General features: G+C 35.7%; 1 protein-coding gene across 2 annotated transcripts; it reads left to right on the forward strand.

Annotated features, from left to right (window-relative positions):
- The first annotated feature begins 21,819 nt into the window (after window positions 1-21,819).
- On the forward strand, window positions 21,820-26,432 carry LOC145057270 (V-type proton ATPase subunit B 2). Of its 2 annotated transcripts, none has more exons than XM_079005050.1 (15): window positions 21,820-22,048; window positions 22,620-22,695; window positions 22,832-22,887; window positions 23,040-23,138; window positions 23,262-23,321; window positions 23,399-23,510; window positions 23,601-23,809; window positions 24,036-24,170; window positions 24,249-24,386; window positions 24,468-24,618; window positions 25,251-25,333; window positions 25,446-25,493; window positions 25,577-25,630; window positions 25,775-25,858; window positions 25,959-26,432. In XM_079005050.1, exons 2-15 carry the CDS (start codon window positions 22,638-22,640, stop codon window positions 26,142-26,144), a joined length of 1,473 nt encoding a protein of 490 aa, XP_078861176.1. In that variant the 5' UTR covers window positions 21,820-22,048; window positions 22,620-22,637; the 3' UTR covers window positions 26,145-26,432. The 2 variants fall into 2 exon arrangements, with proteins under 2 accessions (XP_078861176.1, XP_078861177.1); XM_079005051.1 differs by having other exon boundaries at window positions 21,821-22,048; window positions 24,039-24,170.
- Window positions 26,433-27,415: the final 983 nt, after the last annotated feature.

The raw sequence follows: 27,415 nt of genomic DNA on the forward strand, positions 1-27,415 counted from the left end.
AAAACGAGGTGTGAAGTAACCATGCAAATCACTTGGTACCCTTAAAGTTTATCACTCAATTGATATGTCGGTAAACCACACACGCTCCACCGATACTATAATAAACCTTAAGTCACCCTTTACCTACCTTGTTAAGTCCAAGTTAGTGTGCCGGTTAACCACACACGCTCCACCAACGGCTTAAACAAAGTGTAAAGTGTAATTTCATGGATTAGCACCTTATTCACTTTTTTCCTAAAGTAACTAAGATTGGGAATTTAATAAAACATTTAGTTACTTTATAATATTCATCATACTTTTAATGAGAATTTATAAGTCCTTGTCCTACCCGTTCGGCTAACGACCCTCCACCAGTCAAGCAAGTGGTGGGTGAGAGTGGACACCCATTAAGTTGCCATTTTATAGGCAACAACCTTATACCCACCTTATAGACCGGCTTCGTGAATGAGGCGTACTAGCGGTAAGACGACTTTAATCTTATACATATATATATATATATATATATATATATATTATTAACTTATAATATTATAAGTATAAGGGTAGAATTTTAACTTTCAAAATTCTAAGGGTTGGAACTAAAGTTTTAGCATGACTTTACTTGTTCCAAAACTTGAGGGCAAGTTTTGTAAACTTTCAAAACTTTTCATTTCTTGTAACTTATGAGTTTATTAGAGTAATAAAAATGAAGACTCTTCATTTTTCTAACTCTTGTGTTCTTTTAATGGTTTTAACTCAAGTGACTTTTGGTTTTCCATAACTTGAGGACAAGTTATGGACTCCATTAAAACACATTATGATCAAGAATTAAACTACCACATAGGTTACAAATAATTCCTATGATCATCTAAACATCATAAGATCAAGAACATGAACATGAACACTTTCATGAGTCAAAACTACACTTAAACTTTGTAATTTTGATAACTAGTTGTTGTAAATGGATTAGCAAAGACATTACATCATCTAAAACAAGTTTTCAAGTACCAAAACAGTTTAGGGTAACGTTTCTAGTCCATTTCCAGCAACTAAAGTCGAAAATCTGCACTCTGTGGCTCCTACTCGCAGAGTGCATGAACCTACTCGGCGAGTAGGTTGAAGATACAAGTGAACTCGGCGAGTCTCCCCATGGACTCGGCGAGTTCATCAGGCAGACAGGAAGTTTTTCGACTTTTTTCAACTTTTAAGCACAAATAACAAACAAACAAGCCTAGGCTCTGATACCACTGATGGGTTTTGAGCATTCTAACACTTCCTAAGTGTACATGCAACCCTAATAACCTTGGATCTATGTTTGTCTAATTATCATGCAAAGTTGAATTCCAAGGTTATATTCCTATCTAGCATACATGGGGAACAATTTTTAACTTGAATGAAAGATAGAATAACTTACCTTGTTGTTGCTTATGTTCCTTGAAACCTTGTGAGCCTAGCACCCCAAGTATGATGCCTCAAATGCTTCACACAACATCAAATGCTCTTGGAAAGACTTTTGAGAGACCACACACTTCTTGAAATCGGCCTAGCCCTCTTGTTTCATATATGTGTAGCCGATTTTGGTGGAGAATGGGATTCTTATATAGTGTTGACACATCTAGGGTTACACCATGTAAACCCTAATGTGTCATGACTCTTCATTTCCACGACCCATGGGTTTGTAACTCCCATGGAGCATCCTATGGGTGGAACCCAACTTGATAATCCATGGAGCCTCTTAGCCCACTATACAAGATATGAATGATTTACATAATCAACCCATATATTTAATTAGTTATCTTTTGATCACTTAATTAATTCTAAATTAATTCTTGATCAAACTAATTAAATAATTTTATTAATATATTAGAACTTATAATATATTAATAATCTCCAAGTGTTATTTCTCTCATTTAGTCTATCCAATTGCATGGTGCCATGCAACCCAAATGGACCATGCCGGGTCGGGTCAAGTACTGACCAGAAATAGTTATGGACTTAGACACCTTATCCAACAATCTCATCAATCCTTGGTAAGATCTTGTACACCTAAGTTTAATTAATTCATTCTTTAGCTAAATCACTCCATATCAACATCTATTTTGTGATTTTACTTCCTAGAACTCCTTAAGTTCGAAATCTACTCAAGAAGCTTGCTAAGACAAAAAATCTCTCCAATTCTTCTTCAAAAACTGAAGCATCAAGCAAAGGTGAGTTCATACCCCCTTGTTTTCGGTTTTCATATTATTTTTGGGGGAGAATGCAAGTAAAATGTGTAGATCTATATGTTATATGCATGTTTTGTGTGAATTCTTAGTTTATTTGCTAAAAATGTGTTAGATCTTAGCAAATCTCGAAATTTTAAGTATTATTTAGCAAAGATCTATGAACTATGACATTATATACATCACATTATCAAGCCAAAAGAGATTATATGTTTAAGAAACAAAAGATTTCAACAAAAACTTGGTTAAGGGTCAAAATTGTCAAGAAAACAAAAGATAAGGTCAAAAATGACATTTATGTTTCTATGGGGACCAAACAGGTCCTACATGTATAAAAAGGTATTTTTATGTTAAACATACTTTAAAAAGGGCCAAAAATGCAAATTTGGGCTTAATGGGCCAAAACTTTTGGGCCTCACGGTTTGGGCCCAAACTTGCGAAAAAAAATGAAGTTTTGGGATTAAAAATGTTATTCGAGTAAAATTTGGGTCATAAATGTAAATAAACCAAATTTACGGGTGAAAATAACATTTATTTTCAAATTGGACCAAAAATGTAAATTTTTCCAAATTTAGGCCGAAAGTGTAAATTTTTACAAACAAAGGGCTGAAAAATGCAATTTTCTGCAAAACTAGGCCATAAATGCCAAATTATAAAATTTTGCATTAAATTTGTGAATTTCTAAAACATTTGGGACAAAATTGCAAATTCTATAAATTATGGACTAAAATGTCATTTTTACAAAACTTTGGGCCTTAATTGAAAATTTGTAGGATTATTGGCCAAAATATCATTTTTACAAAAAGAAAGCTTCTTATCATCAATCATGTAAACCTCGAGCTAAAACAGACAACGAAACAAAAAAATGAACAAAATACGTCGATAACTATTTATTGGACCTAATATTCACGTTACTTGGCCATTGGGCCCTAAGGGCCCATTTAAGTGTATATTGAGCCCAATTTTTTCCATGACGTGTTTATTGGGCCTTGCGACCCACTTACATGTTAATTTGGGCCTAAGTATTGGATTACATGTTTATTGGGCTTTTGTGGCCCATTTACATGCCTATTGGGCCTAACTTATCCTCTTACATGTTATTGGGCCTTTGTGGCCTACTTACATACTAATAGGGCTTGGAATGGAAATTTCACATGCTAGTAGACTGTAACGATACCTTTGCGAAACCATTAAACTTCGTATACTTATATACGTACCTTGCGAATACAAAAACATACCACATATACGTAAACATTAAACATAGTACAAAAGGGGTTGAGAATCTAGTGAGACATGTCGGTTGACACCTCTGAGTGTACAATCGTAGCCTGTAGTTATAATCAAAGTTTCCTGGTAGGAAAGTGGGAGTTTATGTATAGATCTATACGGGCAGACCCCCCACGCCTTAGTTGTTCGCTACAGCTAGACTATGCCAGTCTAGGGCGACAAAATCTTTAGCAATATCGGCATTTGAAAAAATGCCAAGGCGGGCAATGTAGTCATTATCATGCATGGTTATAACAGCTCATATAGGGATTCAATACCAAAAATTTAACCTTTCGAAGATAAACTCTTCGATTGTGTCAATGCAAAAAGACTTATTTAACAAAACAAGAATCTAGGCTGTCACACCCCAAAACCATGAATGACATAAATGTTCTGGGGCGGAGGACGTCATGTACAGTATCACAACAATGAAAAGTAGTAAACAAGCAACAACATCATCCATTGCATTAATAATATAATTTTAATACAAGTGTGTTCTGTCAATATATAATAGACACTAAAGTATAAATCAAAAAGAAAGATGAGTCTTGAACGAGCACCATCTTCTCTGAAACTTGCATCGGTACCTGTCTATGGTTGACCTGAGGATACAAGTTATTTTGAAAGAGAGTATCAGCTTTAAAGCTGGTGAGATCATAAGTGTTTTAGTGTCTTAATTTGTTTGTAAGTATTTGTATGTATATGAACTGTAAGTATAAAATCGTTTTGAACATCCTAGAAAACCATATGTTTCCTACTAAAAGTATCCTTCTACCAAGGCATCTAGTGTCCGTGTGTGTGTCTCTTGTAAGAGTGTGTATTTTCCCAAGTCTGACTATCATTAACCAAAAATATAGTTTCTACATTATTGTGCGTCGTGTGAATGTTCACGAAGTGAATGTAATGGGAAAATGAAACAGTACTATGGTGTAGTATCTAACTACAATCGTACTAACTACCTTAAATCTAATGTAATTTAAAGTAACATGTGATCGACCTGTATCCTGCTACCGACTCTAGTAAAACGACGATGTAAGACACCGTAAGAAATGACATTTAGCACCCGTAGACTTGCAAGTCCCACTGTAGTGAGCAGCAAGGTGTAAGATGGTCAATCCAATATAGATCTATACGCAAACTCATACGCTCCCCAATTAAGGAGATTCTGAACACAAAAACGGTCATGGAAGGTAGTGCCATGACCCTTTAATGGCTCACCTAACTAAATGTAATGTATATGTAATGTATACGTAATGTATGTGCTAGATGTATTGTGTGTTCTTCCTCTGTCTAGCTTGTATGTTTGTTTCTCATCACTATGTATTATGTTTGTTTCTCATCACTAAGTATTATGTTTGTTTCTCATCACTAAGTATTATGTTTGTTTCTCATCACTATGTATTATGTTTGTTTCTCATCACTAAGTAGTATGTTTGTTTCTCATCACTATGTATTATGACTCATGTATGAACTGACTCTTTGTGTGATTTATTGTTCTAGTATTAGTATTAGTATCTTCCTAAACTACCCATATGGTAGCTTACTAGTAATATAACTGGTACGTATGAACATGGAAGTATACCCTTGCTACCCAAGGGTATTGAATGAACTGGGAGAACCTTTATGACTATATATGTACACATGATATATAACTAATATTTAAACGACCTTCGGACGGGTACCCGATATCCCACCAGACCACATCTCAAGCACGAAAAGGAAATAGGGTGGATAGCCTTCCTAAGTCTTTTAAACATTTCTTATATAACTATACATATATAGGCATGCAATTGATAATATAAAAGCATAAAATAAGTTTTGTAAAACCTTTGAACATAATTATTATCTAAGAAAAGATTGACTTGGTGTCAATCTATAAAACGGGTTGAAAGCACGTGTTTGATAAAACAGTTTAAGTATAAATAAACATTTGGTGGAAACACAATTGTAAATGAGTTTGAAATGAAACATACAGTGTAAAATGAACAGTTTAATAAGGAGTTTTAAACCTATAAAACGTTTATGAAAATCATGTGAACAAAACTGTTTGGTAAAACGGTTAATGAGTAGCAAATCATTTAAATGTTGCTTATTAATTACATGTGATTGATATAATAACTAGCATGATTCTACTTGTATCCCCCCATAAAACATTTAAAAACATTTAAAACATTGATTAAGGGGTATGAACTCACCTGCTGTGAGTGGTACGGATGAACTGAAGAGGTAGGATGGCTAGGTGTCAAGTGAAGTCTTGAACACACACTATGATCCTAGTTAACATATAATATCACATATATGTATCAAATTAGTCTATAAACAACTAATAAACAATTCAAGACACCCTAGGACATGCTTGATGGGTTTTATGCATAAGAAACAATCCTATGTGCTCATACAAACCCTAATGCTTGGATCTAGGTTTCTCTATTGTACATGCTTTGAATCCAAGACTAATAAACTTAGATCTAACATATTATGAACTGAATTAGGGTTTAGAGAATTACCTTTGATTGTTATATAGCAATAACAGTCAATTCCTTGCTTGGATTGGCTTCAAAAGCTTAGTGCCTCAAGTGCTGCACCTCTAATGGAGTCACAAACACCTTATGCAACTTGGATGAAGAGGAGAAGAAGAGAGGCTGCCCAAAAACGACTAGAAACCCTAATGGAAGTGTTCTCCACGTTTTTGGAGCCTAAGGGGTCCTTTATATACTTGTGTAGGCTGCTAGGGTTTCAGTAAAAACCCTAATGGACAACTTAAACTCTAAGCAGCCCATGGAACCTTCTGGATAAGGCCATGGACGAAAATATGATGGGATTCCATCATAATTTCGTTCACCCCTTGATCCTTTAGCATTCTTTAGCCCAATAACTCAATTATCCAATAATTGCAGTCCAGTCCCCTAAATTTAATTAATCTCTTTTAGCCACAAAATTAATTATCAATTAATTCTTGACTAATATTAATTAAACAATATGATTTCTCCTTTAATATATTATTCTCATAATATATTAATAAATCATATTTAAACCTTTCTCTCCTTAAATCATCCTACATATTGCTATGGTGAAGGCAACCCAAAAGGACCATGCTCATAATCGGGTCAAGTACATACCAAAATAGTTATGGACTTAGACACTAATCCAACAGTCTCCCACTTGGATAAGTCTAATAACTATTTTCTGTATGACTTCAGAACCTGATCAGCAATCGTAGCTTTCAAAAGTCGTTGTCAACTCTGATCTTATCAGATAGCGTGTCCTCTAGATAAGGGATTATATATTCCTCCATTCTCAAGATATCGTATAGACAAAAGACATGAATTTCAATCATTCTCTCTATACTGTTTCCCGACTTCCGATTTATGACGACTGATAACAGACTACAATTTGAACACATCAACTTAGTCCCGGCTTGGCCAAGCGCTTAGGTGTCATCACTAAATCATCGAGAGGCCCACAGATATCGCTTTTATCCTACTTTGGGTAAAAGGAATGGATAAACTTCGACTCATATGCTTGCTTGCATTTACTGATCGAATCATACACAACAATAAGTTTTATAACACCAAGTTACTGGTGCGTTTACTTATTATCAATGTGTAACCGACCAACAAATAACAACTCACACGTCTCAGTTTCAAGAATATACAATATTATCGTCTCACTAATCACTCGTGATAAATCCATGAAGTGATCCAAGTGAGCGTGGGTTTAATCCAATACTCTAATCTTATCAAAGCACTCACGAACTCTGCAGCAAACTTGTGCCATGTCTAAACACTTCAGACAATCTACAGACAGATTCATGACAATCTTTATTCATACCTACTCCCAACGTATGACCGACTGTGGATGTTTGAATAACCTAGTTATTCTGGAAGTCAAAACATGCAAATTGAAACATAACAATAATACTTAATCCTATATGGCCCCAAACTTGTGAGAGTAAATAAAACACTTCTATTTAACCACCATATTGATTACTCATTATTATCGTTTACTGTTTCAGAAAATCAACTTATTACTTAAATTACAACAATAGCTGTCCCATGCATAAAGCATGCACACTATGTTTCCTATGGTCCTTACTTTGTGAAATAGATCAATTGAAAAACCTTTTCAATGATGCTCATTTCACAATTCCCAATCCTTATCATTAGTGTAAGAACACAAGGTTCTTTGCTACTATTAGAATATGCTAGATTCTAACATCTTATGCAACGATTCTTTCATAAAGTCATAGCACAAAAGTCACCAAGACTTGGCTAATTAAATTTTGAAGTACTCTATCGGACATTGTTACAAGACAATTCATGAAGTCTCACATTCAAAGTACATTCATTTGAACATCCTTCCTGCATAAAAGTTTCTAATCTAGGCATAGAATCTCAATATCCAACTCCCAATATGGAAACATTTCCACATTTGCCATATGACAACTCATTCTTAATAGAATCTTATCTATTCATAATAATGTCGATATGGCCCATCCAATACCATACTTCCAACTACTCACAAGCGACCAATCCTCAGCGAACTTTGGATCATCCTTTGATAGTTTTTTTAATTATTTTAGTCAAAATCAATTCTAGTCCTTTTTCCCTCTTAATGCACTAGACATATGGAAAAATTTTAGAATGGTAAAATATTATAGCATTTGCAGTCGATCCTATACCCGAAGCGTATGGGACACGATGCATAATGTCTTACATAAAGATATGATACTTTATCAATCTTCTGTCATAATATTTTATGTGTCACATTCTCACAATTCGAACTATGAAGAGGGATGTTGTAATCATAATCGAAATTTGAGAACACACAATGTATCCTTTGACTGAAAATATTAAAATTTCTCAATCTAAGCTTTAGATATCGAAATGAAGTATAATATTCTCTCCCTTTATTATAGCAAAAAAAAATTTCAACCCATGCAACTTTGCAAATTGAATCTTTGTTTTTCTATAATTAATATTGCTAACTTGCAATACTTGCCATAATAATCATACAAGCATAACACTTATGCTCCCACTATCATGATGATTATTATTATATAAGCATAACACTTATGCTCCCACTAGCTTTGACATGTATTCAGAAAACAAATGAACTTCCAGAAAACAATGCCTATTGAATTTCTGAAATTCATATTTCTAATACCAGATGCTTCGATAAGCCTTTATCTAAGCTTCTTAAACTTATACACCTTTGCCTTAGATAGCTCATATGTGTGCTTAAACAATTCAGAACTTATGTTACTAAGTTCCAAATGTTCAAACTAACTGCCAAATCTCACAATTCGAACTATGGAAAAGGATGTCGTAACCATAATCGAATTTGAGAATACAATTTTCACAATTGCTATCTTCTTAAGATCTCTCTTAGTGAAAGCATTTCCTCACAGTCATTTTCATGAAGGAGGGAATCTTATGACACTTAGATCTTACGGTGTATGAATTCCTATCCATGTGAATTAGCCAAAACCAAGGTTTGTGACAAATCCAAACTCATATGGACTGAACTTTCTTAATCTTGATTTCTTGCCTTGTGGTAATACGAGTGCCCACCATGTCTTCCAAGCAGTTTAGTAATTTGTCCTTACATATCAATGTACTTTCCATCAACTAAGGCTCTAGTATGCATTCAAATGAGATCTCATAGAACTCACATACACAATTAACTTAATTGGAATGACATAGAAACAAAATAATGTCAGCACGATAGGTTATAAACCTCAAGTCGTGTGCTAGTGATGATCTATAAGGTTTATTCTTGATTTGTTCTTGAAACCTTTCAAGACCATTAAGACTCCCACTGACTCCTTGATATATAAGATTCTCTTGTCAAGAAACATTTCTTGACAAAGCAAATATTCAAGAGTTAGTGTAGTTCTTATCAAGACAAAACACTTCACATAATTGGTCCTAGTTGTTCTTTGTCTTATCCAAGACAGCACAACTTACCAATTTCAAATGTGCAAGAATAAGAAAACTTTTCCAAGTTCCACATTTGATGAGTGTTATAAACCTACTTAAGACTTTTCACTCAATGTCACAATCTTGACTCTAAGACTTGATATTGGAACGAAGTATGATTGACTTATTGATTTAACCATTTCTACCCTCTTCTTAGACATGCAATTGCACTAAGACTCACTTAGAGGATCTATTGAGACATGGTTCTTAATCTTTAAGACTTATCATAAAACACAATAAAAGATACTCTCCCTTCTTCTTAGAAAAGAGAAACTTTTATCTTTCTGCCTACATGATTCTTCTTTATTCGTTCTACTATTCATTGAAACTCTTTCAATCAACTCAGAATTACACTTAATCTTATAAGTATAATCATATTTACTAAACTTTATTAAATCATGACGAATATCTTTGCCACTCTTGTGGTGGACTCAATCAACGCACAACCTTGTGTACTTGATCTCCTTGTCCTTCAATTGACACTTTGCCAAAGAATTAGTCTAAGTTTCCCAAATGTGAAAGTTTTTCATTCATCATACAATACACATTGCATGATTCCAAGTTTCTATCCAATTGAAACTTGGGCGATGAGAAACTCTCCCTATTTGATACACTTTCGACATTTCCACAAATAACATAATTAAGAATCAAATCCATTTTTGCTAATAATAGAAACATTCAAACATCAATTCTTTCATACATGCCATTGCAAGGATAAATAAATAAGATAAAGTCAAAATTTATTTTATTGCGGAAAAAAAAATTGTCCTTACAATGCAATTCAATTGAAAACCTATGTTATTACATATTTCTTAACAATCTATTCTAACTCCAAGTAGTAGCTCAAGAATCCATTCTTCAAGTAATGCGATCAAAATCCATTTCTTCACGATTAGATTCAGTTCACTTCTTTCCTTAAGCTTCCTCTCTTTTCTTCGATCCTACAAAACATCAAAATGTAATCTTATCACATCATGTATTAAGAATCTAGAATAGGAACTTAAAAGAGTTAGATAATGGATTTTACCTGAAGTAGAGCCATACGTCTTGACTCTCCCATCTCTTAGATCTCTCAGGTAGTTAGGGCAACTTCGTCTCCAATGCCCCTTCTCTTGGCAATAAAATGAAATGGACTCCTTTGGCACAACACATCGGACAATCACAGACTTGGTTCTTTCTGGACTTCCAATGTTGCCAGTGTCCATTGAAGTTTGGGAGTTTGATTCACCAGACAAATTTGCTTTTAGCACGCCAAATCATTGCTGATTCAGCAACTTTAAGCAAATAAGTGAGATCAATAAGGGTCACGTCGTGGTCCATCATATAGTACTCTCTAACGAACTCACTATATGATTCAGGAAGTGACTGAAGAACCCAGTCAACAGCCAACTCACTTGAAATCTCGACACCCAACATGTTTAACCTATCAATGTGTGTTTTCATCTCTAAGACGTGCGCACACACAGGTTTCCCATCTTCATGTTTACTTGCCAAAAGGGCTTGAGTGAGCTTGAACTTTTCAAGCCTTTGAACTTGTGGGTCAGGGAGAACAATTGGAGGAGGTGGAGGAAGTGAAGCATGACTCTCATTTCCTTGATCGTATCTCGGAACGTCATCTTCATTTGGAAAACTTGTTCCATGGGATTTGGGAAGACCATTGTAAGATTCAGACATCTACAAAACGGGAGAAAATTCAAGTTATGTTGATTAGAATTCTTGATGTAACACCCAAATGAAACATCAAGCTAGGATCCAACACAATACTCTACAACCTAGAAGAGGGATGCCGTAATTTAGTTGCAGAATATTTGAAGGTAGGTAAATGACGATTTACCAATTTCCACCATGAAAAACGAAAAGGAAGATTAAGTTTTAAATGAATTGAAACTCCTAGATCTTTTGAGACTCATTGAACTTTTCAATTGCATGTTTAATCTCGATTATGCCCTACTATTTGTGACTGGGATGCCGAGGATCACAAACAAGGTGTGAATAACCATACGAATCACGTGGTGCACCCAATGCTACAATCACCTAATCAATGTGCCGGTTAGCCACACACGCTCCATTGATCTATGACAAACATCGAGTCACCCTTCGCTACCAATGTCATCCCCAAATTAGTGTGCCGGTTAACCACACACGCTCCACTAACGTTTGACAGGGGTACGAAGTGTAATTCTATGGATTAGCATACAATTTCACATTTTTCCTAAATTAACTATGATTTGGGAATTTGAAAAAGCATTTAGTTACTTTGTACTTCATTATACTTATAATGGAAGGTTTCTGTCCTATCCTACCCGTTCGGCTAACGACCCTCCACTAGTCAAGAGTGCGGTGGGTAAGAGTGGATACACATTCAATCGCCATTTTATAGGCAATTTCCTTAAACACCCCTTATAGACCAGCTTCGTGAATGAGGCCTACTAACGGTAAGACTGACTGTTTACTCATACATATATAATATTAGACTTTTAATGCTATATATAGTATAGGGTGTATTTTATACTTTTAAAATACTAGTTGGTTTAACTTAGTAAATTATACTTTTAATTTCAATAAATGTAAACCAAAACTTTATGGGTTTATTAAATCACTTTTAATTATACACTTTAATTAATTAATAAAACATAAGGGTGTGATTTGAACTTTTCAAATTACTAGGGTTTTAGAATTTAACATTTCAAAATTAAACTTTTAGTCAAATTTTAAATTCCAAAACTTGAGGGCAAGTTTTGAAACATTTCAAAACATTAGGGATCAAACAACAAATAATTCAAATTAAACAATTAATTTCATAATTATCTATATTTGACCTAATCTTATTTTAGTCACTAGATAATTACCAAATAATTTGAAATAATCCATATTTATCATATAAACAACCAATATTTAAAAGATTTGAAATTATCTATTGTTTTGGCAAGGATATTCACTAATTTAAGATAAAAATCGGATTTTAACTTCAAAAAAACGAATTAGGCATCAAATCCAAGTCAAAACAGCAGCCAAAACCCGAAAATCCCTCTGTCTGACCCCTGGACTCGCCGAGTCAGGGACTGGACTCGCCGAGTCAGACAGACTCGCCGAGTTCATCCACTGACTCGCCGAGTCAGGTCGGGCAGAGGCCAAAAAACACGATTTTCATCAAATAAAGCAGTTAAGCATCACATACAACTGAAACCAATCAAGGCTCTGATACCACTGATGGGTTTTATGCATAAGAAACAATCATATGTGCTCATACAAACCCTAATGCTTGGATCTAGGTTTCTCTATTGTACATGCTTTGAATCCAAGACTAATAAACTTAGATCTAACATATTATGAACTGAATTAGGGTTTAGAGAATTACCTTTGATTGTTATATAGCAATAACAATCAATTCCTTGCTTGGATTGGCTTCAAAAGCTTAGTGCCTCAAGTGCTGCACCTCTAATGGAGTCACAAACACCTTATGCAACTTGGATGAAAGAGGAGAAGAAGAGAGGCTGCCCAAAAACGACTAGAAACCCTAATGGAAGTGTTCTCCACGTTTTTGGAGCCTAAGGGGTCCTTTATATACTTGTGTAGGCTGCTAGGGTTTCAGTAAAAACCCTAATGGACAGCTTAAACTCTAAGCAGCCCATGGAACCTTCTGGATAAGGCCATGGACGAAAATATGATGGGCTTCCATCATAATTTCGTTCACCCCTTGATCCTTTAGCATTCCTTAGCCCAATAACTCAATTATCCAATAATTGCAGTCCAGTCCCCTAAATTTAATTAATCTCTTTTAGCCACAAAATTAATTATCAATTAATTCTTGACTAATATTAATTAAACAATATGATTTCTCCTTTAATATATTATTCTCATAATATATTAATAAATCATATTTAAACCTTTCTCTCCTTAAATCATCCTACATATTGCTATGGTGAAGGCAACCCAAAAGGACCATGCTCATAATCGGGTCAAGTACATACCAAAATAGTTATGGACTTAGACACTAATCCAACAATGCTAAACACCTTTATCAAGTGTTATTAGCCTCTAGGATTGCATCTAAGTGTTTGTAGGGAAAGCTATTGTGTGTAGGGTTCAAGGAAAACTCCATAAGGGAGTTCACGGCCCTAATGGCACTACCAAATGAGTTTACGGTCGTAAACTCATGAGTTTACGGCTGTAAGCTCATACTAATATGACCATTTGATGTTTGATGCTCTATAAGGCCCTAATATGCATTCCTACTTAATGGCTTGGTCTATGGAAGAGTTTAGGGCATTATATAACTCCTTTTAGGAGTTTACGGCCCTGGGACCAAATCTCATGGATATTTCGGCCGTAATCTCCCTTGGAAGGGTGTTTTTGGTGTTTACAAGTCCCTAATTTAACTAGGAACTAAACTAGGCTAGTGTACAAGGCTTTAGAAGAGTTTATAGCACCATTTGGCCCTATTGTTTGGAGTTCATGGCCTTGGAACTTATTGGGCCGTTAACACCTTACTCTTGGTGTTCTAAGGTTGTTTTCTGGTCCTAAACACATTAGGGTACAAGTCCAAACTAGTTTCATTACTTAAGGAAGGGACTAGGCACCATTTGACCCTTATAAGAGAGTTTACTCCCCAAGGTGTTCTTGGGCGGTAAACTCTCAAATCTTGCTGTTTGGATATGATTTCTATTTTATTAAGCACTTAAAAAGCTATATAATACAATTAGAGAGAGGTACTCACGATTTGGGATGAAAACCCGAAGATCCGTGAGAGAGAAATTGGCTTTTCTCTAGTTGGAAATGTAACTAATGAATAAATATAGCTCAGAATCCTATATATAGTCCTGGGATTTTTGGCAGAAAATATTTTATTCATGAAATGAACTCTAATATCATAGAGTTTTGAAATAACAGTGTTGCACAAAACCCTAGTGCATCCACTCTCCTGATATCTCCTTAAGTGTAAATCCTGAAATACTCAAACTTATACCCAAAAGTATGGAAATTCTCTGTAACTGTTCTAACTTCTATTGACTTGATATGGTCTGTACGAAATGGAAATTTCGGGTTGTCACATAGGCGTTGTTATAAAACAGAAAATATCGGATTTTCTGGAGAAATTATTCATATACATTTGTCATTTATTCACAATATAATGAAAACTACACTCATACAAGTTATAACTATGAAATTCACACATGCATTTATACTTGATTTTCGCATCATTTTCAGACAATTTACAGGAAATACCGGATTTTCTGGGTTTTTACGAAAGATACAAAGGCTTTTATTCAACCATACTTATGAACTCACCAACATTATATATGTTGACCGTTTTCAAAATAACTTGTATTCTCAGGTAACCGTTAAGCTGGAAGATTTGCAAGTGTGTATGGTTTTGTTTTATGTAACAACACTTATCGTACTTTTAACAATTTGAACTTATGTATTTTAACAATGTACTTGATGTGAATAATGTTGGTTGTATTATGTAATGTTGGTGATGAATGTGTTATGTTTTATGTATATTCATTGTGATCATTATTCAATTGTTAGTCACACGAGCCCCCGGACGTTTCCGCCGTCTGGTTCGGGGGTGTGACAAAAATTTTCAAAAGAAAATATTTTTCTAAAACGAGCAAGAGTTTCTAAGAGAAAAATGAGAAGTAGCGGTGTGTATAATCAGCCAGATCCAGAACGGTGATATCCCAAAATACCCTTACTTATTTGTGTTATGAGTTATTATTGAGATATTAGTGATGCATGCTAGAAGATAGGCTAGATATTTCATATTTTAGGGCTAGAGTTGCCTGATTTGTGATGCCTTAGCCTAGGAATTTTTTCTATTTATGACGTGCCTTGAGTATGTGCAGAGTAAGAGTATCCAATAAGAATCTTTTAGAGAGAACTTTGAGTAGAGGTGTAATCTAGGAGAGATACCTAGATGAGCATTGAAGGAGCCTACTGAGGGAGTAGTTAGATACCCGCGAGAGGTAGGGTTGCTTGAGTTCGGTGATACCTTTTGAGTGTGAGTAGAGAAAGTGGAGTTGTAACCTAAAGTGGTTTTACGTGTTGGTGGAGATTATTCGATGCCTGAATGTTTCTTGCTTCATGCTTTTGTGGAACTCTTGATGATAGGAGTTAGCTACTAAGTGAATATGACGATATTCAGGAGGTAGATGATTGGCATCATAAGGAGTTCTTCAGCAGCTAATGGCAGAAAAGTATGAGAACCTAGGAAGAGCCTAGGGAGTGACCTTAGTCAGATGAGTACACTGATAGATGAGAGTATTCGCTAGAGAGCAACCAGGTATAACGAGATTGGTGATCGATAAGGTTGAGCAGCTACTTAGGAAATCTGGGATGATCCGTGTGGAAAGTATGGGTAGATGTGGTAGGTAGTATGGGCTCATACTACTGAAAGCAGAGCACCCATACTCGAAACAAGGAGAATTCCAGGATTTCTAAGTAGCAGATGGAGAGGTGATAACATGGTTCGAGTACCATGATTCGTAACAGATTGAGAGGTGATAACATGGTTCGAGTACCATGATTTGTGGCGGTTAGTGCCTCTGATTTTCCAGTTATCCCGTTGTGATTGATTAGAATGAGAACATATATGATATAGTTTTGGGGCCAGAGGGCCATATTGAACGAGTTTAATGGAGCATACCTTGAGAGGGAAACCAAGTTAGTTTCCGAGAGATTTTATTGGTGATATGTCAGTTGGAGTCACAAGACTCAAGGATGAGTAGAGATGATGCTTATTGGAGGATCGCGGTATGAGTTGAGCAATCGATCGATAGATAAGACGTCACCTTCTGTGGAAAGAGTTGCGCTGTCCCCGTTTCCTGGGAGAAGCAAAAGAGATAACGAGTTCCCGGTTTTAGAGTTTGGAGGTAAACCCCGTGGGGTAGCATAGGGTTGCAACCTTTTCACCAGAGTATTTGGGTAGTATGTTTGTTGCAAGGTATTTCTTATACCATAAGAGAGTCATTAGTGGGACTAAGATGGAAAATAACAAGGAGGCGCCTTATTGAGGGAGGCATACTTTTAGCAGCAGTTCCAGATGATTAAGAGGAGTGTATCGGGGCGGCGGCCCTCATTGCCTACGTTGTGTATTGACTGTGAGAGTGAGGTCTCTTGCTTTTATGATGATTCCCGCGATGGGAGGTTGGTCGAGGAATCAGAGACGAGGTGCGTGATAGTGCATTATTTCCAGATTGAGAGTGAGGACTAATTTGGAACAGTTGGGGTATCCGGTGGTGTGTCGGTCTGAGACTTTAAGATGACTAGAGGCAGTCATGTTGGGAGGATTCTGAGATTTTTCTTTGAGTTACGAGATATTTGGATTTGCTTGGTTTCCATCAGGAAGATCATTGAAGTGATTACGCGGTACGTTCCAAGAGTCAAGTGTGATATACCAAGAGTCAACTGGGTATTCTATTGAGAGGGTCAACGATCCGTTCAAGTGCGGTTAGAGAACTGGTTATGGAGATTTGTGGTGTGGAAACATGAGACCTGGGTTATTGGTGGATGAGGCAAGGTGCAAGGCACGATGATGTATGTGTATGCGCTTAAGAAAGGATGAGTGAATCTACGGCAGGTGGTCGTTGGTTAGAGAATTTACTGTGGCCAGGGATTTTTTTCGGGTTTGCAAATGTTGAGTTCGAGGCGTTTGGGTCGCTGAGTTCAGGGTACAATAGCTGAGATTTGCAGGTATAGGTATAGATTGTGATCTATACCCCAGGAGGGGCAGCAGTTGAGTTGTCATCCAATTTCAGAGTCAGTATGAGTAGTTTTCGTATGGGTGGTGATCAGTAGAGGATGGAGCTTCGGATTTTCGCCAACGTGTTTTCAGTCATTGATGATTCCTCCATGTATCAATTTGTGAGATGGGAGTATTTCGAGGTTTCAAGTTGCGTGAGTAGAAGATTAGTGGTTGAGGCAAGACATCGTGAGATACTGTGATGGTGAAACGAGGTACTTGTGTATGATGTCCTAATTTTTAGTCATGTTGAGAATCGAGTTGTGAGATGGCGAGTGGAGTACCAAGTGACTTTTGTTCCAGTGGGAACCCATAAGTTAATTGTCGCTGGAGTGGGACTGTCTAAGGGTGTCTCCGTGCTGAAAGAAGTGCCTTGCCTACGAGAACTTACATCAAGAGTGGTGGTGCATAAGCTGGGCGAGTGTAAGCACCTATCTATGTTGAGCTACGGAGCATGAGTTAGTGAACTCAGTGTAGTGATGACTTGATGATGAGATTATGGGGTGATAAGAGAGCAAGTGGATCCGAGTGGGAGTAATCGCTTGGGATTATCAGGAAAAAAAACCATGAAGTGAGCCCATGGTGAGTTAGTAAGCGAGAGATTGTTGTAAGACTACGGGGAGCCGTAGCATCCATGAGTCAGTGGGAGAGGGTATCGTGGTACTGCGGGGAGCTGTAGTATTCGCTAGCCAGCGAGAGAGTGTCGTGATACTGCAGGGAGCCGTAGTATTCACTGGATAGCAGGAGAGTGTTGTGATACTGCAGGGATCAGTAGTACTCACTAGTCAGCGAGAGGGTGCCGTGGTACTGCGGGGAGTCATAGTATTCACTAGTTAGCGTGAGAGTGTTGTGATACTGCGGGGAGCTGTAACATTCACGAGTCAGTGAGAGGGTGTCATGAGTATACGGGGATCCATAGCATTCATGAGTCAATAAAGGAGCGTCTTAAGACTACGGGGGAACCGTAGCACTCAGTAGTCGATAAGAGTGAATATTGTTCTGCGGGGAGTTGTAGTATTCACTAGTCAGAGTATGATGTAAAGGAGTTCGTAGGCTTGGGTAGCCTTACCACTTGAATCTCCAGGAACCTGGTTGCCGGATCAGGGGCGAGACTGGGGTCTCCATGACGGTTGTGAATCTTTATATCCCAGGATGAGAAGGGATTATCGTAATCGGAAGGAATTGGAGAGATGGTGTGTGCATAAATTCGCGAATCACGGGTATGGGTTGAGTATCAGAATGGAATTGAGTGGTTCCAGTTCTGCTGTTGAATCAAAATCTCGAGTTGAGTTTGGGACAATTTGTGTATTGAGTAGGCGAGATGAGGTTCTGGATTCGTATATGGGTTTCATTTTGAGGGGTATTGATCTCCATCTGATGTCTTATACCGGAGTGAGTTAGTTTTGTTGGTATGGGAAGAACCGTGGGACTCATGGAACCAATAGGTGGTAGACGATAGAGGTCGGAGATGTAACGACTTTAGATGGGGTAAAGCGAAATTCGTGACTTGTGTGTTATAAACGAATTGGAAAAAATCCTAATCAAGTTGGAAAAAACCGCATGTCAATCCGACTTAAACGAATTAGATATGCATGTTATAAAAATTTCACAGAATACAAAAAAGCTGAAAAACTAAAAACTTTCAGCTTTGATATCTCGACTTCGAGGGACTGTAAGTCAATTAATATAAAAACAAAAATGGAAAATTTATAGTCTAAACTCATGTACAAACTCTAAAATACAAGCTTGAAAAAACCGCATGTTGATCTGACTTAAACGAATTAGATATGCATGTTTTAAAATTTTCATAGAATACAAAAAAACTGAAAAACTAAAAACTTTCAGCTTTGATATCTCGACTTTAGGGGACTTTAAGTCAGTGAATATAAAACTAAAAATGGCAAATTTATAGTCTAAAATCATATACAAACTCTAAACTACACGCTGGAAAAACCGTATGTCAATTTGACATGAAACGAACGAGATATGCATCTTTTAAACGTTTCACAAAAACCGATTCAGGCCCCTAAAAGTGGTTCCGTTTCCTAACACCGGTTCCGGTTCTTAGAACCGGTTTACCCAGACCCGATGGACCCAAACCCAGATTACCCGAAACCCGGATAAAGTCAATTTTTAAACCCGGAACCGGAACTGGTTCTATATTCCCGTTCTGGTTCGATTCCGGTTCCGGTCCGATTTTTCGGTTCTAAATCTCATCCCTAGTGTTGACACATTGTTATTACAATTGGGCAATAAATAATCACCATTACTTCAAAGTAACAATGACAAGAGGATACACATCCCTATCATTATGCAATAATAGAATCGTTCAAGTTATCGTTATACATATCATGGGTTATCTCGTATTAGAATTGAATAAACATGTGCACTCAATGTTTTTGTTTTTATTGTATTGTTAAAAAATGTTATGTTTAGATGATTGTTAATGAATTATCATATATTTTTCTAGTATATTTGATGTGCAACTATGATAAAACATTTTCTACCATTAATCTTGATCTAATCCTTCGTAAAAAACCACTTGGATCTTCACTTAAACCTTTTGTCTTCACCCCTTCAACCGATCACTAGAAAACACAACCAATAGTTCTCCACAACATAACTATTCGATCAATATTCCTCACCCGTCTGATACCTTGACTAACATTCTAAACTATCTTTTGGACCCATCTCGAGTAAATGAATGACAACCCACTTTAGCTCCACCTTGAAGAACATCCTCATTTAACTCCACTACCGAAGACCCACAACTATGTTGAAAATTCCCATGACTACTTTTCTTGTCTAACTCCTTCATACCAATTTGATCAACGTACTTTCCAATTTTCAATACCACCTCACAGCTACCATTTTCCACCCGTTTGGAGATTCCTTTCACCTTCTCCGCCATACGTGAAGAACCATATTTTGAACCACTTACTTTATCTCGAATCTTGTATCTGACTAAATAAACACCTCTCAGAAGAGGACCAAAACCGGTATCCCTTGACACTGCCACCATACCGTCTCTCAACCTTCTTTTCCTTTTACATATACAAAATCTCACCCTCACTTGCTAGCATCTTTCTGAAAAATTGAAAACAACATTCTTTGTTTCTTTAACAATGCCCACGCAATGAACCAAAACTTGACATGCCATAGAACATTCTTTGTAAAACACGTCAATTTACCACTTGAAGAACCACTCTTTATGTTGTCAAATAACCAAGGCCGTTGCAGCTTCCTTTCACCAAAACGACTCAATTTCATTCCTCCTTTGAACTAGTGACTTTTTTCTGCAACACCCCTCTCTTGATCAATTAAACATTGTGAAAACCTCAATTGATCCAACACCCAATCACATGCAATTCACCCTTTCGATTAATCCCAAAAAAAAATGTTACCCAAGAACAAACCAACCCCCACTTTTTTATTGAACACCTTATCTACAATCTTTCAAACTCCACCTCAACACAAAATTTCTTTGTGGAGGGACCCTATATTTTCAATTCAAACTCCCAAATAACCACAAATCAATAAAACAAAATGAATTGAAATGATTGAACTTGTCTTTTTGTAGTTTGATAATTTTTTTTCCTAGAAAACTCTCCAAGAAACGCACCGCTTTATGTGAAATTGAACAACTCTTGCTGATATGTCTTTGATTGAAAACCGTTGTGAAAACTCACTTGAATATTCACCCAAACCTTTGGCCGATCATCAGAAAACACAACTAATAATTCACAAACACAACCCACCATTCAATAAAACTCCTTCCATGATGCTTTAATACCAATTTGTTGTGCATCTATGATAAAATGTTTTCTACCCTTGATCTTGATTGAATCCTTCGTGAAAACCTACTTGGATCTTCATCCATACCATTTTGTTGTGCAACTCCGATAAAACGATTTATATTCTACCATTGATATTGATCGAAGACTTGGTGAAAATGAGATTTCTTATTTCATATGTAGTTGTGTATATGTTCAGTGGCGGACCTATGTAGGGCATTTGGGGTCCCGGACCACTGCTCAATTTCCGGCATGCAGTGTAATTTTTTTTTTTTTTTTTTTTCTATTACGTGCACCCGCTTGAAGTACGAGGGACACCCCTACTAAAATAGTTTGCGTCCGCCACTGTATATGTTCATAGAGTTTTTTAAGTTACAGTTTCCATTATTCTTTTGTGAAATAAGAAATCTCATTTTTGTTCTATCTTTCTTTACAATTACTTTCATAAGCGAGAATATGCATGTCTAAACAACCTGGCAGGAAGTCTTTTAGAAAGGCCATCTATATAGTTATATGTTACTTTTTAAGTAAGTTCATCACGTGATAGTTTTATTTATTTTTTTGCTTTTGGAATAAGATATGTTCGAAGCTTGTATACGTTTGTTGCTACAAACATGATTTTTGTGTGGAGATCTCACATTATATATATGCATAAATTTTAGATTATTTATACAAATTTCCAGATGCGTCTTTCTTTTTTTCCAAACATAAAAATGTACTATTTTGTTGTAAAAAAATAAGATTGAAAAGTGACTGCAAACTTTAACGAAATCGAGGGATCTTTTTGTAATTTACTCATTAATTAAACAAAGTCTTGGAGAGAGATCAATCAATCAATATTAAGATTGTCGTGTCCCCCATCTCTCTACGAGAGCCACACAAGAAATCGCTCCCTTCGACTTCGATCTAAACACAGCACAAATCGAAGGCGTCTCTTTCAAAACCCTCCCTCCATCGGATCAATCTACCCTCCTCACACGTCAAATCTGCTTCCTCTTCCTCTTGGTCGTGGTTGTGGTTGTGGTCGATCACCATCAACCAACTTAACTAATCGAAGGACAAGTAAGACTATTGTTTTTCTAATATTCATCGTTTCCTTTCAATTTCAGTAAATCTATATCTGTACGTGATTTGTTTGCGTTCTGCGTCTACAGTGGTATCCAGATCCACGTACTTGTATGTTTATTGGTTATGAAATCTGGCAATCTTATTGTTATTGATTTCTGAATAATCGATAGATGTCTAGGTTTATTTTTTCCCCTCATTTCATTGGATCAATCGGTAATCGTAAATTGGAATAAAAATACTTGGATCGAATAGTGGATGGGAACATTCTCTATCATATGCTTGAATGGAGTTTGATGCGAATTAGACATAATTACAATATGATTCAACGAGAATTTGTTTTCCTCATGTCTATGTCTAATTGTCTATTTAGATCTCATTTTTGTTTCTCATCCGATGTTTTTTAAGTTAGCGCTCTTATAATTTGATCCGCATTATTGGATTTTAAAGTACGGATTGGGCATGGACCTAGAGTCTTGGACTTGCTTGAGTGAGCTATAAGACGGTTTATTTTTGGAAATTTCAGCCTTTTAACTTTTTTTCCAATTTTTAAAATTCTGTTCTATAGGCTCTTTTATAGCTGAATATGGGGGTTACGAAAAACACTACCAGCATGGAGGAGGCAACACTTGAAATTGGAATGGGTAAGCTTGTGTTACGATCTCAACATGTCTTTTTCCCCTTCTTGAGTTTAATGGAAACTGAAATGCTGTAAGATCTTTAACTTCTATATGTAAGTATCATTGATTGTGCATGATTACTGAACTCACTACTATGCAGAATATAGAACTGTCTCTGGAGTTGCTGGACCACTAGTTATCCTTGATAAAGTGAAGGTTAGTTTCCATTCTTTTCATTTCTTCTTTCTCCTACTCTCTTATTTTGCCCATAGATATTCAAACATTTATACATGTTATACTTATATATCTGTAATTCTGTATACAAACTACTGATAAACATGTGGGCATTCCTCTTTACTTAATCACAGGGACCAAAGTATCAAGAGATTGTCAATATTCGTTTAGGTGATGGTTCAACCAGACGTGGTCAGGTCTTGGAAGTTGATGGAGAGAAAGCTGTTGTCCAGGTGATCAGTTGTATAATTTATTTTGATTGTATGATAAACAATCTGCTTATCATTTATCCGTATCTATGGTTCTATACTTGTCTGCATTTATGATGAAACAAATATTCATTTTATATTGACCAGGTTTTCGAAGGAACATCTGGAATTGACAATAAATTCACAACTGTTCAGTTCACTGGGGAGGTACACAAAAATTCCATTTTATGTCTTTTTTATATTTTTGCCAAATGAAATCTTACTTTCCAAAAATACAATTACAGGTCTTAAAAACTCCTGTTTCAATGGATATGCTTGGGCGCATATTTAATGGCTCTGGGAAGCCAATTGATAATGGCCCTCCTATTTTGCCAGAGGCCTACCTGGATATTTCTGGTAATAGCAACATACTTTGAACCCACATCAAAACAAAACCCAAAAACCATAATTAACTAAACCTTTTGTAATATGTTATTATTATTTCAGGAAGTTCTATCAATCCTAGTGAGAGAACATATCCAGAAGAAATGATCCAGACTGGTATCTCCACAATTGATGTGATGAATTCAATTGCTAGAGGACAAAAGATTCCTTTGTTTTCTGCTGCTGGGCTTCCTCACAATGAGATTGCTGCTCAAATCTGTCGTCAAGCTGGTTTAGTCAAGCGATTGGAAAAGACTGAAAACTTGCTTGAGGTATTATTGCAAGAAATAGCAACGTACTTTATGCTTTACTCTTTTTTTTTTATCAATGTGGAGAATCTACTTTCCTTTTTTACCCATAGTAGCAATCTACATACATTTCTTTACCCCTAATAGCAAAATGTAAGTATGTTGCTATTATAGGTGAAAAGAAAATAATACTTTGTTATTTCTCGTGATTCTTGTTTTTTACTCCAAAGTGAATTTTATGTGATTTTAGCAGTCGGGTGGAGAAGAGGACAACTTTGCCATTGTTTTTGCAGCCATGGGAGTGAACATGGAGACTGCACAGTTTTTCAAACGTGATTTTGAGGAAAATGGCTCCATGGAAAGAGTGACACTTTTTCTAAATCTTGTAAGTGTTTGATTAAGTTTAGTATTATTAATATCATCAAATGATGCTTATTTTTTGACTTTATTTTAATATATACAGGCCAATGACCCTACAATTGAGCGTATCATCACTCCCCGTATCGCTTTGACAACAGCAGAATATTTGGCATATGAATGTGGGAAACATGTTCTTGTTATCTTAACAGATATGAGTTCTTATGCTGATGCTCTTCGTGAGGTAATGAATATTTTTCATGTTATCTGAAATACAGTATATATTTAAGTATTTATATTATTCAATTTTTATGTGTTTTATTAGGTGTCTGCTGCTAGAGAGGAAGTGCCTGGAAGGAGAGGGTATCCTGGGTATATGTATACTGATCTGGCAACTATCTATGAGCGTGCTGGAAGAATTGAAGGCCGAAAGGGCTCCATCACACAGATTCCAATTTTGACTATGCCCAATGATGGTATGTATCATTTTTATCCTCTGTTTCTTACGGATTATGAATTGGAATGGAATCACAACTTAATGGAATGGGCCATTACATCCATTATCATGTTTGGTTGCTTTGAGGAAATGGAACGAGACATTCAATCATGTTGTTTGTTATGTACAAATAAAAAAAGTAAATGAAATCAAATTGTTAAATAAAGAAATAAAAATAAGTTTTAATCCAATCATAAATATATCGCTAAATAAATTACAGATGAAAATATTTTATGTCATTTGATATATTATATGTATTTTATTTTAAATAGTCAAAAAAGTTTATCTATCACTGTAAGAAGGTTGTTTACACATATTAAAAGATTAAATAAAATTTAATACCATGAAATCTTTAGTTACTTTTGGAAATAACAAAAAATAATTTAATTGAAGTTTTGAAAAAAAAAAAATGAAAAACATTATTGATATAAAAGATTATATCATTCTATCCTTCAAGTAACGAAAAAAACAGTCCTCCCCTACGGAATGAAAATCAGCCATGAGAAGGAATCACATTCCATTCCCTCTTTGATTACTTAGGGAAGTTGCTTGTTGTTTTTTGTTTTAGATTTGATTTGTAGTTGGGTACTAATTAGTGATTGAATTAATCAGATATTACACATCCCACCCCTGATCTTACGGGTTATATCACTGAAGGACAGATATACATTGACAGGCAGCTCCACAACAGACAGGTTAGATGATCTTGGAGTTTTGTTTCTGATGCTTGATTGGTTTTCTTTTTATTAAACCTAAAACCTAAAAGTGAAAAGTCTATTGATATGATGATTTAAAAAAAAATGACAGATTTACCCTCCGATCAATGTGCTTCCATCCCTATCTCGATTGATGAAGGTAAGCCTAAACCTCTTGTTTATCACGACTAAATAAACCATAAGGTTTTTTTTGTAATTAGAGGTTCTATGAATGATTTACAGAGTGCTATTGGTGAAGGGATGACTCGTAGGGACCATTCTGATGTCTCCAATCAGGTCAAGATTCTTTTTTCTCTCATATATGATATATATATATATATATATATATATATATATATATATATATATATAATAAAAATTAAATAACTCCATATTGTATAAATGAATGACGGTTTTACCCTTATATTGTTATATTCACAGCTATATGCAAACTATGCCATTGGAAAAGATGTCCAGGCCATGAAGGCAGTGGTTGGAGAAGAAGCTCTCTCTTCTGAGGATCTGGTGAGTTTCTCTCTTTCTGTGACTGATAAATTACAAGGGATTAAAGTAGACAAACGTGATAGTTGTTTGCCAAAAATGAAAATTTTTATATTATTTTCAGCTGTACTTGGAATTTTTGGACAAATTTGAGAGGAAATTTGTGGCACAAGGAGCATATGACACACGAAACATCTTCCAGTCACTGGACTTGGCATGGACACTTCTGAGAATCTTCCCACGTGAGCTTCTCCACCGTATTCCCGCCAAGACCCTCGATGCCTTCTACAGCCGTGAGGCAACCAACTGAAAGGAAAGGAGTAGTTATTTGTTGGACGACCTTTTTATCGATGAAATAAGAAAAAGGTTTTTTGTTTTTTTTTTTTTTTTTTTATTTGTCTGTGGTTTGATTTATTATGTTGAAAGCCTCGGCTAATGATTCTTTTGCATAAGAGGCAGGGGGGTAGGCTATGTAATTTATGGTATTTAGTGGCTACTACGAGAGAGACTATTAGCTGTGGATTTGTGTTTTGGGAAACAGCCCTGCCCTTATTATTCCTTCGTTTCTGTTTACTTTATCCATATTGTTATTGTTGTATTGGATTGTTTTGTGCTCGTTCACGAATGCAACTTATTTGTTTCTGTTTCTGAGAATCATATATTTTTTCATTTTTGAAAATTTCCGAGGGGTGGTTTTGAATCCGTTCTTCAAATAAATCCATTATATATGATATGTTGCAACCAACGACCAGCTAATGTGGTGCTCTACTACTTAGATGTCGTAGAGCCTAAAACTTTTTTTTTTAAAATAGATGCAAAACGATGGTAAATGTCTACTTATTATAAAACCAAATACTTGTGTACCTTAATGCATAACCATCATAATCTAATATAAAAAAAAGTACATTTCCTAATATAATGTAATTTAAACATCCCCTAACTGCTTAATTCAAATTACTATGCCATAGAAAAATAACCTGACAAACAACACAACATGGTCTAAAACCAAACTACCAAAGAAAACGAAGAGGTGTTTCCTCAAATAAAGGCAACTTGGCAAGGCCCCAATCATCAAGGGTTGTTTCTTTTGGCTGAATGAGTAATAACGTTTGTCTAGATAAAGAAACATACACATAAGGTATGTTTTTTTATAGACTCTTTTTTAGATCGTATAAACTATCAGAATAAAACTAATGACCATTTTATCATTATCTTTCATTTTTTTTACAATATTCGTCAATTTTAACATGAGAAAAGTTGAGATGAAAAGAGAATATCAAATAGGTAATTGTCAGTGTCTTGATACATTAAGCTAGTTTTTTTAAACATTCATGTATTGTTATCCATGTTTAAGTGTTTAACCCATTAAGCCAAAAAGAAACAAGCCCTACGCATAAGTACAACATATAAGTGACCTTTGAGAATTAGATATTCTTAAACATAGACACATATGGGTACAAGAGAACGTCTACTATATCTTGGAGAATTAAGATTAAGAACCAAGAACATGAAGCACAAGAGAGAGATATATAAGGGTTTTTTGTATTGATAAGAGAATTCAATACTATGAGTGTGTCTTAC

Source organism: Lactuca serriola, chromosome 6, assembly GCF_051521515.1.
Source record: "Lactuca serriola cultivar US96UC23 chromosome 6, Lser_US96UC23_V15, whole genome shotgun sequence".
Classification (NCBI taxonomy): domain Eukaryota; kingdom Viridiplantae; phylum Streptophyta; class Magnoliopsida; order Asterales; family Asteraceae; genus Lactuca; species Lactuca serriola.